Here is a 15,372-nt window from a genome sequence, read left to right as displayed (position 1 = left end):
ATTCTTGCCCTCAAGAAGTTTACAATCTTGAAAGACAAGACTTAAAAACATTAATAATTTAGATGTCTTGGAAGATTGAAAAAAAAAACATTAGTCAGTAAAAGGACATTATAAATTTTACTGATAAATTGAATTAGCCAAATTTAAACTGCTACAGGAATACATGAAAGGATTTTTTAAAGTAATTACTGATTAGGGTTCTACTGAGATTTTTAAATGCTTCCAAAATTATAGTACCTCGCTCATATGTAAAATGGTATTATTTGATGATGATAGACTTCCTATGTGGATGTTCAGCTGGACTTTGAAGAAATTACTAATAATTAGGAATAGTTTTTAATTATTCAGGCTCCTAAGGTGAGAGATAACAGTAATGGTCTCAGTTTTGATCACTCAGTTCTCTTATTAAAAATATCTCAAGCATGAATCTTTTACTACATGCATATTTACTTATAAATTATATGCATCTAGGTATTGTCATCTATATATTAAATATTAATAAGGTTCAAATTCCTTCTTTTTCTCCACTTTGCATGAATACTTAATATGAACATTGAAACTCATAGATCATGGAAAAATATTTTTATCTAACCATTGCAATATCTTCACACATCAAATGTATTTTTTAACATAAATGTTAAAAGGCAGCAGACATGCATTTAAATTTCAGTTTATTTTTCTCTCTACTCTTAAAATACATGTTAATTTCCAATGTAATGAACAGCACTAAAAAGAAACAAAGGATAGTAATGACTAGGTAAGTGAACCCTAAAACTTCATGGGAAATAGTAACCATTGAAGAACGTTAGTATTATTTTTCTTATGTATTTGTTATTTAATACCCAATATTGATAATGTATTATTTAGTAAACTGTCAAAATCTTCAAAATGATTTGTCTCTCATTACTATAATTCCATTATAAAGTCTATTCATTTCCTCATTTCCTTGCCTACTCTTTCTTTAAAAAAAAATTAACATTTAAAACCAAATGTCCAAATATATTATGCTTTAACCTCCAAATAACTTTTTGTTAAAATAAATATAACAAGAATTGTGAAACCATGAAAGCCATTTTGAGGTAAGAATCCTTTCTAAGACTAAGTTAGGTAGCAATGCAAACAAATATTTAAAATAAATCTGAATATATATTTTTCATCAATGTAATTTTATAGATTGTATGAATATGTATTTAGAGAACATTTGTTTCTATCTAAATTATGGAAATATGACTATGTAAATATTATATGTATTGAATAGTATGTAGGTTTATATACAGATATAATATATACATATGTAGCTACCTGAAGAACCCTCTTACAACATCTTCCTAACACACTGTTCATTTTGAATAATCCTAATACTTAAAAGTCCACTTAAATTTCTATATTAAAACAATAAATAAACTTAGAACTACAGTGAACTAGCCACATAGTATTTCTACTATGAAGAAATAAAAACACATTTTACATTTAAATAGGTAAGTCAAAAAAATAAAACTACATTTTACTGGAGCATCATTTTGGCCGCACTGATTTTTATCAATTATAGTAAAAGGCATAAGTTCACATATTTAAATATCAAACTGCAAGTCATCAAAAGCTTGGCATTGTTAGTATACAAAAAAAAGTTAAGCACAGTAAGAAGTATGCTCAAAAAGCTTCTAAAAATAATGCTTTATTCTTCTATTAGTTGGAGTAAACTGCTTAAGTCTCTTAATTTCTTCATATCCCAAGGCTGTTAATAAATAACATTCCCAAATAAGTATTCAACGCCAGAAATTAGCTTTCATGAAGACATTCTTAATTTCAGTTATTTCAGGAACATATTTGCTCTTTTAGCCACTCAATATTTTATGAGAAATAGTATCTTTCTCTAAGATTTGTGAATATTTGATGTTTGCTACTATCAATTATTTAAAGTGGTATTTTTCATTAAAATATGAAAATATATACCTATTGACAATGAAACCTGTTTCTTTATTAGTACATGAAAGACTACTAAATTCAACAACCTGCTTTTAAAATGTACCTGAATAGAGGTGAGTGTATTAGTTCCTTCATAGAGGAACTCTACACTTTCAATTGTATATTTCTGTGGAGAATATGGGAAACGTATACTTGATAAAATGCAAAAGAGTCATCTAATAACTCATTTCAATTAAAAAGAAAAAAGCCAAGCTGGAAAAACATAAAAAGGTTACACATCTTCTGAATAACCTCTTTCACAAAGTAACTGAGAAATCAAATAACCATAAAACATTCAAAAGCAAACCTTGTAGAAACAAATCTCTTTGCTAGTAACCAGAAAAGGAGTCTCAGAGCTAAATATAACCCTGTCTGGACAGTTCCCTGGTGCTGAAGTTCCAGAGCCGGTAAACGGATGCCTGGGTGCTGCTTTCACTCCTCCCACCCTCAGAAAAACCCGGCCTGCCAAGACTGTGAGCAAGAATAGTAGAACTTCACAAGGTAGGGAGCATCCCAAACTGCAGTGATGGTAGGAACTGGAGTCTCTTCAGGATTAAACAGATTTACTAGTTGCAAACAGGAAGAGCAGCAGAGTGCAGGGTGTTAGCACTCGCCGAGGGGGAGGGGCTGGAAGATGGCGGCGGACGCACACCCACCCGAGACGCGACAGAGCTTAGGCCCCTCGCCCGCGCCGCCTCCCGCTGCTCGCAGCCACCGTGGGCAGCCCTGCTCTGTCCCGCGTTGCTGGTAGAGCCGCCCCGCGGAGGCGTGGGACCAGGGTGGCGTCCGCATCCCCTGCCAGCGCGCCTTCGCCCGGGTCGGGCCAGGGAGCACCTGTGCACGGCCATATTGGATTCTGTGCCCCAGTCACTGCCTCAGCGCGGCGGGAAAGGAGAGGGTACGCGCAGAGCCTGGGTTCAGCCCCAGTCCCGCTGGGGCCCCGGAGCTAAGATGACCAGCGGGGAAATCCGGAAAGGCGCCAGGGAAAATCACACCGCCCTAAGGCTCGCCACCCTCACCTCAACCGGCCTTGGCGCCCTCCCTCCCCGACACACACCCCTGCTCTCAGACACCCAGAAAACAGCCCGGGCGGCCGGCGCTGGCCGCAGCCCTCGTGGCCTGGGCGCCGCCGGCGGGAGGGAGGGCGGCGAACTGGGGCGCGCAGGCGGCCGCAGGGCAGTGGCCGAGGGGGCAGAGGGCAGGGAGAGAGGCGGGAATATGGAGCCAGGTCCTTACTTGAGCACGGACTGCTCCTTCTCCTCTTCTTTCTTCTGCCTATCCATGACGGCCAGGATGATTTTCCTCTCCTCCTCCGTGAGGTGGCTGAGGTCAGGCATCTCGGGCTGCAGAGGCGGCTGAGAGGCCGCCGGGGAGGGAGCCGGGCGGCCCCGGGGCCCGACAGGAGCCGACATGTTTGGTGGAGCCGAACCACCCTAGGGAAGCGGGGAGGCAACTCCACTGGCAGCGGCGGCACCGGCGCGGCGGCTGGGGCAGCCTCCAGCGCTGGGACAAATACATACAAATCAGTGGCCTTCAATCCAAGGCGACAGCCCCCCTCCCCCAAGAAAGAGCAGGGGGAGGGGAGGGGAGGGCGAGCGCGTGGGGAAGGAGGGCTGAGGAGTACGCTTCGGGAAATGTTTCTTCTTCCCGGGGGCGAAGGGCTGTGAAGTGAGCGGTTCAAGGGAAAGGGGAACTGGAGGCCGGGACGCGGAGTGCACGGAGAGGCGGGGGAGGGTGGTGGAGTAAGGTGGCGGGGACAGCTAAGGGTGGGGTGACTGGAGGGAGCAGGCGGGAGGGCGACAGGCGGACCGGGGCGCGAGTGTGTCCGGCCGCGGTGAGGGCCGGGAGCGCGCGCGCCGCCTCGGAGGGGAAGGGGTGCCTGCGAACCAGCCTCCCGGGAACTCGCTTCGAGCGCCCAGAGGCTGAGTACTGCCGGCCCGAGGGGCACCCAGGCGGGAGCGGGGAGGGTCGTGAGGAAGCGGGGACGTTTTCCCAGAGAAGCAACTCAGCCGTCCCGCCGGCTGACGCGGCACAGGGCTCCCGCGCGGCACAGAGGGAGAACTCCTCCAGGCACAGCCGGGAGCGGGCCGCGGGACCGGAAACCTCCGCGGAGACCCCAACCCCACCCCACCCCCGGCTAGAGTGGAGAAGCGAAAGCGGAGAAGATATGACGGGGGCTAGCGGCGGAGAGTCCCGGGGCCAGGGCCCTTCGGCTGCCAACGCCCGGATCCAGGCGAGCTCCGACGTGCAGCGGGGTCTGGCGCCGGCCCCGCCTCATCACGCGCCCGACCTAGGGTCGCTCAGCCGCCGCCGCCGCCCCTTGGGTCCATGGAGTCGGCGCGGAGGGCCCGCGCGCCCTGCGCCGCCGCCGCCGCCGCCGCCGCTCGGTGCCGCCGCCAGCACCTCCTCCGCCCCTCCGCCTCCCGGGCTCTTCCCGCGGGGGCGGTGTTACCTCCTCGCCGCCCAGGCCCGGGCACCACGGGCGGCAGCCGCCCCTCCCGAGCGCGATCTCCAGGCTGGGTCCGGGGCCGGGCGGGGAGGGAGGGGAAACTGAGCGTGAAGGGAGAGGGCGCCGGAGTTTTCGGGGACGGAAGTGTGGAGAATACGAGCGTGTGAGGGGGCGCCCGAGGTGTCGGGGGCGGGGGGAAGAGTGTGAGCAGGGGTGGGGGCAGGGGTGCCAGGTGTGGCAGGTAGGGAGGTAGAGGCGGCGAGTAGGGGCGCCCGAGGGACCGAGGCGGGGCGGGGAGCGTAAGGGTGGCAAGGCGCCCGAGAGTCAGGGCTGGAGCTGAAGGCGGGTGACAGGGAGGGGCGCCCAGGTGTCAGGACCTGAGGAGAAAGAGCGCGCGTAGCGGGAGGGCCCCCGAAGTGTCGGGGCGGGATCCTGGAAGGAGGGAGGACGTGAGGAGGGAGGAAGGGTCCCTGGGGTGTCAGGGATGGGGGCCCGGAAAGGGGCAGAGAGCTGGAGGCCTGCAAGGAGCGATAGCGGGGGAGGGAGGTTGGAGCGAGTGGGGAACGCAGGTGGTGTCGAGGGCGGGGACAGGGCGAGGGGAGCGGGGCGTGAGGAAGTTGTGGAAAACCGCCCTGGACGCTGAGAATGTGTGGAGGGATCCTGAGGGCAGGACGCGGGACAGCGCGAGGAGAAACGAGGAGAGTTAGGGTTGGCTGGGAGGGTGCGAAAATGACGCGACCACTGGAGGCTGTGAGGGTGAAAGGAGTAAGAATCGTCTAGAGACGGGCTGGGCCGGTGCTGGGGCCAAAGGCGTCTGTCTGTCAGGCCCTTTTTGGCGCTCACTCTAGTCTAGAAAGAAGAGACGGAGACGCGAAGAGATCGGGTTAGAATCAGATTTTCGAAGCACGGAGATAGGTTCAATGAAAGAGGACGAGGAAAGACGAGAAACCAGCGGCTGGAGAACGGAGGTGGCCGCCGCCGTCCTCTGCTCTGCTCCGGGCTGGGCGCCGCCCGGAGAGTCCTCCCGGAGGGGGTGGGGCGGGGCCGGGTGAAAAGAGCTGGGCGGGCTCGCCAGCTCTTCCGGGCGCCCTGTGCAAGCAATGTGGGTGACTGAGCTGGGGTGTGTGTGCCTGTGTGTGTGTGTGTACGTACACGAGTGAGCGTGTGTGCGCACCCCACCCAGCCTTCCACACGCGCACTGCTTAGTACCAGGCCGTATTGTGGTCTGATGAGTAACGTAAGCCTTTGGGGTTTATATTATATTTACCTTCTTGGTGTGTAGTAAGCACTCTCCCTCCTGTCTGTTCCCCAGGTACCATCTGACTAGCTCCCCATTTAAGAGAGCTGGGGACAGGCAAAGCAGCCCTGGAAGTCTCCTGTGATTTCTAAGCTTAAATGTCTATTTTTCTTTTCCCCCATGCCTTGTAATTGGGAAGAGGGAAAAGTTTACCTAAGAGCTGTTTTTTAAATTATTACTCACTTGTTTCAAACAACACTCTCATACTCCAGATAATTCCATTTTCATCTCTTTGGAGCTGAGCAAACCAGATGAAATTATATGAATCCCAGTTTATTTCATTTTGTTGTAGAGTTCAACAATTTTTATGAATTTCTAATCCAACCTCATCATTCTATGGGAAACAGAAGACCACCAAGAACAGCCAGCTGGTAAGTGGTGGGGCTGGAACTAGAACCTAGATGTTTTTAAGCAACTTTGAAACCATGCTGGTTTTCAACCCTAGCTGCACACTAAAATTACCTGGCTCACTTTTTTTTTTTTTTTTTTTCCCAGTCATCTGAGTTAAAGATTCACTGGGTCACTTTTTTAAAATACCACCTGGGCCCATAGGTCAAATGAGTCAGACTCTGGTGTTAGGACCCTGGCTGTGAATATAGTTTGAAAGTTCCCCAAGTGATTAAGGTAAAGCAAATGTTGAGAACTACACTATATGCATTGCAAAATAGATAACGCAAAAAGAAAAAAAAGTGACAAACTAAAAAAAAAAAAGCAACAACTAAAACCAACACTTTTAAAGAGAACATAATTTTTTACCTGAAATTGAAATTGACGTTTACTATCCATACTTTCCTCTCATACACAATGACAGGTACCAGTAAATACATTTATCTTTGACTTTCGCTTAGGAAAACCTAAGTGCTGCTAAAATCCACGAACTGCTCCTTTAGAAGAAAGGAGAGCAGAACTAAAAATAATCAAAAGGAATGGGTGGAACAGTCTACCTTATTCAACTATTTCTGTGCCAGATTTGAAAAAACAAACACCACTTCCCACCCCCAGCTAACTATCAACCCAAGCAGAACTGAAGCCAGAATATACATACTGCTCTGAGGTTTAAACTTTTTGATGTTAAAATAGCTTAGTTATTTTGAGTCTATAAAATGCGAACTTCAAAGTCGTGGTCCAAATTAGACGATTTTGGCTTCCTTTACAGTAGAGGGTCACCCCTGGGCCCTGCACTGCTTTCTAGCAGTCATATAGTTAGCATGCCGTGTGCCTGAGGCTGTGTTTCCCTGCACCCCCACCCATGCTTCGCTACCTGGAGACAGTGTCAGCTCATGAAATACAGTGGGCATGAGCCAGTATCACTGGAACATATGACTTTTTACAGGAATGAAGCAGAAGTGAGTGGGGTTACTGTTACGGTGTTTCCTTTTTACAGTTTTTACTACAACTAGATGTGTTTTTCCTATTAAAGGGACTACTTAGGAGTGGAAGGAAGTCTTTTAAACCATCTTCCACTGTTATTCACACACCTGGACGAAGTAAAAATTTGTCACAGTATTTATATATCGCATACATAGAATATATATCATATAGAATTTTTAAATTGGCTTTAGCGTAAATGAACTACTTTTCAAAGTACTTGCCCCAGTTTGACATAAAATTGCTGGGCTCAGAACTAAAGAAAGTAAAATGTATTCACAAGATCTCTGTCTTTTGGTCTTTCTACAATATGGATCTTAGAGGTGTTTTGTTTGTTTTGGTACAGTGTTTTACTTAAAATCTTCATCACATCTGACTTTGTCCTATACAGCACTATCTTTTACTTTGGCCTGTCCCTCAGTGTATGAACACATTTAAAGTTGAGTCAAAACCAATTATTCTTGTTTAACTTTAGAAATAACAGCTGTCTTCATCACTGAATTTTCAAGTCTTGACAGGCCATAAACTAATCCCAAAATGCAAGTCCTGGCCAGGCACTGTGGTTTACACCAGTAATCCCAGTACTTTGGAAGGCCAAGGCAAGAGGATCCCTTGAGCCCAGGAGTTCAAGGCTACAGTGACCTATGATTGCTCCACCGCACTTCAGCCTGAGTGACAGAGTGAGACCCTGTCTTAAAAAACAGGCTGGCTGGGCATGGTGGCTCATGCCTGTAATCCCAGCACTTTGGGAGGACGAGGCAGGTGAATCACCTGAGGTTAGGAGATCAAGACCAGCCTGACCAACGTGGTGAAATGCTGTCTCTACTAAAATACAAAAATTAGCCGGGCATGGTGGCGGGTGCCTGTAATCTCAGCTACTCGGGAGGCTGAGGCACGAAAACCACTTGAACCCTGGAGGCAGAGGTTGCAGTAAGCCAAGATCATGCCACTGCACTCCAGCCTGGGCAACAGAGCGAGACTCTCTCTCAAAAAAATAAATAAATACAGATAAAAAACAAACAGGCTGGGCATGGTGGCTCATTCCTGGAATCCCGGCACTTTGAGAAGCCGAGGCAGGTGGATCACCTGAGGTCAGGAGTTCAAGACCAGCCTGGCCAACATGGTGAAAACATGTCTATACTAAAAATACAAAAAATTAACCAGGCCTGGTGGCAGACACCTGTAATCCTAGCTAGTTTGGAAGCTGAGGCAGGAAAATCACTTGAGCCTGGGAGGGAAGAGGTTACAGTGTTCCGAGATCAGGCCACTACACTCCAGCCTGGGTGACAGAGTCCAAAAAATAAAAAACAAGCAAACAAACAAAAAACCGCAAGTCCTTTCTGCAATTCCTATAGGCTCTTGAAGTCTATGATTCTGTGAACTTTCATTTTTACATATAAGTAAGGGCTACTTGTAATCTAGTAAATGAGTATTAGGAGGTATATCTAAAGTCACAAACTAAAACAGTTACCTCACAAGAATTTACTGAGGACCTAGTACTCTGCTACAAAAGCTGGGTGTTTCACGATGCTCAGAATCATTGCAGCACCCCTTAGTGCAAGTAAATATACTTCGATGGTTGGCATTTCTATCGATTCTCATAACAGGTTTCCCAGCTTCTGTGCTTGCAGCTCTATAGTCTCTTCTCAACACTGCACAAACCGGAAGCCTCCTAAAACATTAGATCAAAACACTCTGCTGGTCAAAATCCCAAGGTGGCTTCCCACTTTATTCACAAGAGTTCTTTAAATGGCTTACAAGTCCCACATGATCACTGACTTCATCTCCTAGTACTTTCTTTTAGGCCTTCCTCGAGCTGTTCCCTGTGCCTAGAATACCCTTCACTAAGATACTCACTTGGCTAAATCCCTCTTCCTCAAATTTTAGCTCAATTGTCCATCTTATTTAATAGTCCTACCTGCCCCACACCCTCCCTGGTCATTATGATGATCTTCTTTACCTTACTCTACTTTTTCTTTTTACCACAGCACTTACCACTCTCTCTGACAACAGTATTTTTACTCCAAGTTAAATATATACCAGTTTATTATATTTATCGTCTACTTCCTTGTACTTCAATATAAGCACAAGGACAGAGTATGCATTTTATTAATGTATCCCAAACACTTAGAACAATACATGGCACATAGTAGGTGTTCCAACAAATATTTGTTCAATAAATTTCTGGAAAGAGGATTTGACATTATTATATTTGTCTAAGTTGGGCAGTAAAAGGGAAAAAGCAATCTCAAAAAAAGGAAAAGCAGTGCAAATAAGTAAGACCTAAAGTATTTGCCAAACTGTACAGATTCCTTTAGGATTAAGTTGCTGTCTACCCCTCTAGCGTTGCCTCCAACCCAGCCTACAAACACATCCTCCTCTTCAGCCATGACAGTCTACTTGCACTTTACTGAATATATGAATTGTCCCATCTCTCTGACTTTCTATTCCCTCAGCTTAGATCACTTTTCTACTCCCTCTCTCACAACTTTCTTAGTTAATTTCTTTGTCTTCACCATATACTCATCCCTCCGTCTCCCTTTCTTCCACGTGTTTTCCCTAGACTGTCATACCAGTATACCTACTGTGCTTATAGATAGCACTTGTCACAGTGTGTTGTGGCCATTTATTTCCTTGTCTGTCTCCTCGACTGGACCATGAATTCTTTAAGATCAAGTAATGTGCCTTCAACTTCAGTTTCCCCAGGGCTTATCAAAGTGTCTCATACATTATAGAGACTCAATAAATGTATACTGAAAAAATACATGAGGAGTCACAAAATAATGAGAAAGTTACAGTTGTTAGAGTGTGAAGAAAGGGAGGCAAAGAGTTGTAGCAAAAGATAAAGCTGGAGAAATTGGTTGTGATAAGGTTATGCTACTATCTTATATGCTGTGCTAAAGAATTTGAACTTATATCATTAAACAGTGGAGGTTTTTTAGTGAGAGAACTAACATAATCAGCTTTGATTTTCAGGAGGATATCCTGCCTTCAGTTCTTCACCCATGTCTAAAATGCCTGCTAGTAGAATACTCAATGGACACAGATGCATAATGGTTTGGGCCTAGAGACACAAATAACAGAATTTTTTGCTTCCTGCTTTCAGAATTTATTTTTGTAACTATTTTGCTCAGTAGATTATAACAGCATGATAATGAGGCCAAGGTCATGGTTTAAATCCCTGAGTGAGTCAGTCAGTGCAGTGGCCACAGCTGACTGTTAATCTTTGCCAGTTGTCAGATGACAACATGTTATTTCTTGACCAGGAATTGGGTGAGGGAATATGACTGGTTCATCCAAAGTTAATCACCATTATTGTAGAAGCAACTCAAAGTACATGGCTATTGGTTATAGGACTATAATTTCATTTTAATGAAAATAATAGTATTATATTAGTGATGACCAAAGAGCACAACCTTAGAGAGAAACGTACATTGTTTGTTCCTGGAGAAGAAGCTAGAGATTAGTAAAATTTAATTATTGGAATTCAAGGCCAAAAAATAATGAAAAACTTAATGGATGTTAGTGTAGGTAAGCATTATTAATTACTTTTTGTATATTTAGCAATATAGGAAGTTATTTATTATTATGTCATAAAACTCATAGAGCTATTCATATTAAAAGTGGGAACATAATAATTGTCTTTTTTTTTTTTGAGACGGAGTCTCGCTCTGTTGCCCGCCTCAGCTTCCTTAGTAGCTGGGATTACAGGCGCCCACCACTACGTCCAGCTAATTTTTGTATTTTTAGTAGAGACAGGGTTTCACCATTTTGGCCAGGCTGGTCTCAAACTCCTGACCTCAAGTGAACCCACCTCGGCATTCCAAAGTGCTGGGATTACAGGCATGACCACCTTGCCCAGCCTTCATCTTTCATTTATAGCATTATAAAGTTGTTTCTATTTTTGCTTCCCTCCTAGCAATCAATAAGCATGTCTGTAAAGTGAAATAGGACTATATTAGAGGTAGAGACGTAGCATAACTGATGTTATTATTTTCTTAATTACATCTTTATCCTTTTTTATTTAACTTTTAAGTTCAGGGGTATGGTGGGCGTGGTGGCTCATGCCTGTAATCCTAGCATTTTGGGAGGCCAAGGCGGGTGGATTGCCTGAGCTTAGGAGTTCGAGACCAGCCCGGGCAACACGGTGAAACCCCATCTCTACTGAAATACAAAAAATTAGCCAGGCGTGGCGGTGTGCACCTGTAATCCCAGCTACTCAGGAGGCTAAGGCAAGAGAATTGCTAGAATCCGGGAGGCGGAGGTTGCAGTGAGCCAAGATCGCACCACTGCATTTCAGCCTGGGCAACAGAGCAAGACTGTCTCTTAAAAAAAAAAAAAAAAAAGAAAAAGAAAAAGAAAGAGTAAAAGTTCGGTGGTACAAGTGCAGGTTTGTTATATAAGTAAACTTGTGTCTTGAGAGTTTGTTTTACAGATAATTTTGTCACCCGGGTGTTCAGTCTAGTACCCATTAGTTGTTTTTTCTGATCCTCTCCCTCCTCCCACCCTCCCAGTGTGTGTTGTTCCCCTGTATGTGTCCATGTGTTCTTATCATTTACCTCCAAGTGAGAACATGCGGTATTTGGTTTTCTGTTCCTGTGTTAGTTCGCTAAGGATAATGGCCCCCAGCTCCATCCATGTTCCTATAAAGACTTGATCTCATTCTTTTTTATGGCCACATAGTATTCCATGGTGTATATGTACCACATTTTTTTTTTATCCAGTCTACCATTGGTGGGAATTTAGGATGATTCCATGTCTTTATAACAGAACAATTTCTATTCCTTTGAGTATATACCCAGTAACGGGATTGCTGGGTCAAATAGTATTTCTTTTTTTATGTCTTTAAGGAATCGTCATGGTGTCTTCCACAATGGTTGAACTAATTTACACTCCCACCAACAGTGTATAAATGCTTCTTTTTCTCTGCAACTTCAGCAGCATCTGTTATTTTTTGACTTTTTAATGATAGGCATTCTGACTGGTGTGTGATGGCATCTCATTATTTTGATTTGCATTTTTCTAATGATCAGTGGTATTGAACTTTTTTCATGTGATTATTAGCCACATGTATGTCATCTTTTGAGAAATATCTGTTCATGTCCTTTGCCCACTTTTTAATGGGGTGCTTTGGTTTTTTCTTTATAAATTTGTTGAAGTTCGTTATAGATGCTGGATATTAGACTTTTATAAGATGCATAGTTTGCAAAAATTTTCTCCCATTCTGTAGGTTGTCTGTTCACTCTGTTGATAGTTTATTTTGCATGCAGAAGCTCTTTAGTTTAATTAGATCCCATTTGTCAATTTTTGCTTTTGTTGCAATTGCTTTTGGCATTTCGTCATGAAATCTTTGCCCATTCCTATGTGCAAGATGGTATTGCCTAGGTTGTGTTCCAGGGTTTTTATAGTTTTGAGTTTTACATTTAAGTCTTTAATCTATCTTGAATTAATTTTTGTATATGGCATAAGGAAGGGATCCACTTTCAATCTTCTGCATATGGCTAGCCAGGTATCCCAGCACCATTTATTGAATAGAGAGTCCTTTCCCCATTGCATGTTTTTGTCAGATTTTGTCAGGTACGTGTGTGGCCTTATTTCTGGGTTCTCTATTCTATTCCATAGGCCTGTGTGTCTGTTCTTATACCAGTACTATGCGGTTTTGGTTACTGTAGCTGCATAGTATAAAGTTGGGTATAGTATGCTGCCTCCAGCTTTGTTCTTTTTGCTTAGGATTGCCTTGGCTAGTTGGGCTCTTTTTTGGTTCCATATTAATTTTAAAATAGTTTTTTTTAGTTCTGTGAAGAATGTCTTTGGTATTTTAATAGGAATAGCATTGAATCTAAACTGCCTTGGGCAGTGTGGCCATTTTAACAAACTGATTCTTCGTATCCATGAGCATGGAATGTTTTTCCATTTGTTAGTATCGTCTCTGATTTCTTTGAGCAGTGTTTTGTAGTTCACCTTATAGAGATCTTTCACCTACGGTTAGCTGTATTCGTAGATATTTCATTCTTTTTTGGCAATTATGAATGGGATTGTGTTCCTGATTTGGCTCTCGGCTTGACTGCTGTTGGTGAATAGGAATGCTAGTGATTTTTATACATTGATTCTTGTATCCTGAGACTTTGCTTTGCTGAAGTTGTTTATCAGCTTAAGGAGCTTTTGGGCCAAGACTATGGGGTTTTCTAGGTATAGGATCCTGTCATCTGCCAAAAGGGATAGTTTGACTTTCTCTCTTCCACCCTTTATTTCTTTCTCTTGCATGACTGCCCTGGCCAGGTCTTTTAATACTTTGTTGAATAGGAGTGGTAAAAGAGGGCATCCTTGTCTTGTGCCAGTTTTCAAGGGGAATGCTTCCAGTTTTTGCCTGTTTAGTATGATGTTGGCTGTGGGTTTGTCATAGATGACTCTTACTATTTTGAGGTGTGTTCCTTCAAACCTAGTTTATTGAGAGTTTTTAACATAAAGTGGTGTTGAATTTTACTGAAAGCCTTTTCTGCATCCATTGAGATAATCATGTGGTTTTTGTCTTTAGTTCTGTTTATGTGATTAATCACATTTATTGATTTGTGCTATGTTGAACCAACCTTGCATCCCAGGGATGAAGCCTATTTGATCATGGTGGATAAGCATTTTGTACATCTTTATCTTAATTACAACTCTGACTGCTTATAGAAGTAAAACAAGTGAACTTTATGAGATCAGAAATAAATTTAAAACTCCTAATGAACAAGTGGACCTAGATATTCAATATCGATTAAACAACAACAGCTGCTAACATCAAAGAAAATAGACAACCAGGCATTGTATGCTTCCTGGTAGAGGAACACAACACCCCCCCGTGAAGTTATCTTGCTAAAAACAAAACAAAATCAGATCTGAAAATGAACATCTTCTAGTTTCACCTATCAATTTACAGGAAATAATGGAGACAGAGGAATGTATTAAACTGCACCAGGAGATTGCTGTTTGTGGAACACTTGAGAACATTCTACATGACAAAACCCAGTTTTTTCAGCATATTGCAAGGGGGATATATAGTTAAGATTAAAAGACATCAACCAAGTGCAAATAATTCATGAAATTTCATTTAGAACCTGAATTTTTTTCTTTTGCTTTCTTTCTTTTCTTTTTTTAGAAACAGGGTCTGGCTCTGTCATCCAAGCTGGAGTGCAGTGGCACAATCATAGCTCACTGTATCACTGCAGCCTTCACCTCCTGGGCTCAAGTGGTCCTCTTGGCCTTAGGCTCCTGAGTAGCTACAACCACAGGTGTACCACTACACCTGGCTAATTTTTTAAAAATTTTTTTGCAGAGACAGGATTTCACTGTGTTACCCAAGCCAGTCTTAAACTCCTGGTCTCAAGAGATCCTCCGCCTCGGCCTCCCACTGTGCCTGGCCTATGGACTCTCAATTTTTTAAAAAGACTGGAAAAAACTTTTATAAGAGAATTGGAAATTTGGACAGTAGGTATTTGAGGATAATAGGGAATTATTGTTAATTTTAGGATAATAATGGTATTGTAATGATATTAAAAGTAAGAAATCCTTAGTGATAAATACTAAAATAATTCTGGATGAAATGATGTGATATCTGAGATTTGCTTCAAAATAATATGACTGGCAGAATTGGCAATGGAAGATCAGAAAAAAATCTGCATAATAAGTTTTCACAAAGAGATTCAGTCTTCTAGCTTCCTTTCTGGTTGCCTTTCATTAAACTAGAACATCAGCAAACTCAGATAACCTTTTATCAAGCATTCATTATTTGACACATACTGTGTCAAGTGCTGTCACATTTTTTTACCTTCTCATTCTGTGAAAAATTAGTATCATTCCATTTTACAGGTAAGAAAACTGAGCCTCAGAGGGGTTAAATGATGTGACCAAAGGGAGTGCTTGAAATTCAAGGCTAATTTTCAAATCTAGGTCTTCTGGCTCCCTGTCCAGTATTCATTCCGCTATATGCATTTGCTCAATATGATTGTATGCATATATTTGGTTTCCCTGACTAAAATCTGAGCACACTTTTATTGTAGTGCCTGGCATATAATAGGCATCATAAAGTAGTTATATTTAACCCAACATTGTCCCTAATAACTATCATACATACAATGTGAAAATACAGGTATAACAGAAATGATATTTAATTAAGGTGACCATATGTTCCATTTTGTCTGACACTATCTCAGTTTTCCCAAGACAGTCTTTATTTAATCTGTTGATCAGGTATGATTATTAATTACAACTCCTTTCACTCCCCACAGTATCCCAGTTTGCACTTCACATTACA

At 43.2% G+C, this 15,372-nt stretch overlaps 1 protein-coding gene across 44 annotated transcripts in view; it reads right to left on the bottom strand.

The window, feature by feature from the left end:
• Nucleotides 1-3,828, bottom strand: part of RIMS2 (regulating synaptic membrane exocytosis 2) — a 773,441-nt gene extending 769,613 nt beyond the window's left edge. For 43 of the 44 annotated variants that reach the window (XR_010141279.1, XM_063726779.1, XM_063726784.1 and 40 more), the window contains exon 1: nucleotides 3,202-3,828. Coding sequence is in view for 42 of the 44 variants with exons in the window: in XM_063726779.1 (XP_063582849.1) it covers nucleotides 3,202-3,377 (176 nt within the window). In the remaining 2 variants the exon portion in view is untranslated. The remainder of the gene's footprint in view (nucleotides 1-3,201) is intronic. The other variant, XM_063726763.1, reaches the window with a different exon arrangement.
• Between the last annotated feature and the right edge of the window lie 11,544 nt (nucleotides 3,829-15,372).

This window comes from Pongo abelii, chromosome 7, assembly GCF_028885655.2.
Source record: "Pongo abelii isolate AG06213 chromosome 7, NHGRI_mPonAbe1-v2.0_pri, whole genome shotgun sequence".
Taxonomy (NCBI): Eukaryota; Metazoa; Chordata; class Mammalia; order Primates; family Hominidae; genus Pongo; species Pongo abelii.
Note: the sequence above shows the minus strand (reverse complement) of the source record. Positions and strands in the feature narration are given on the sequence as shown.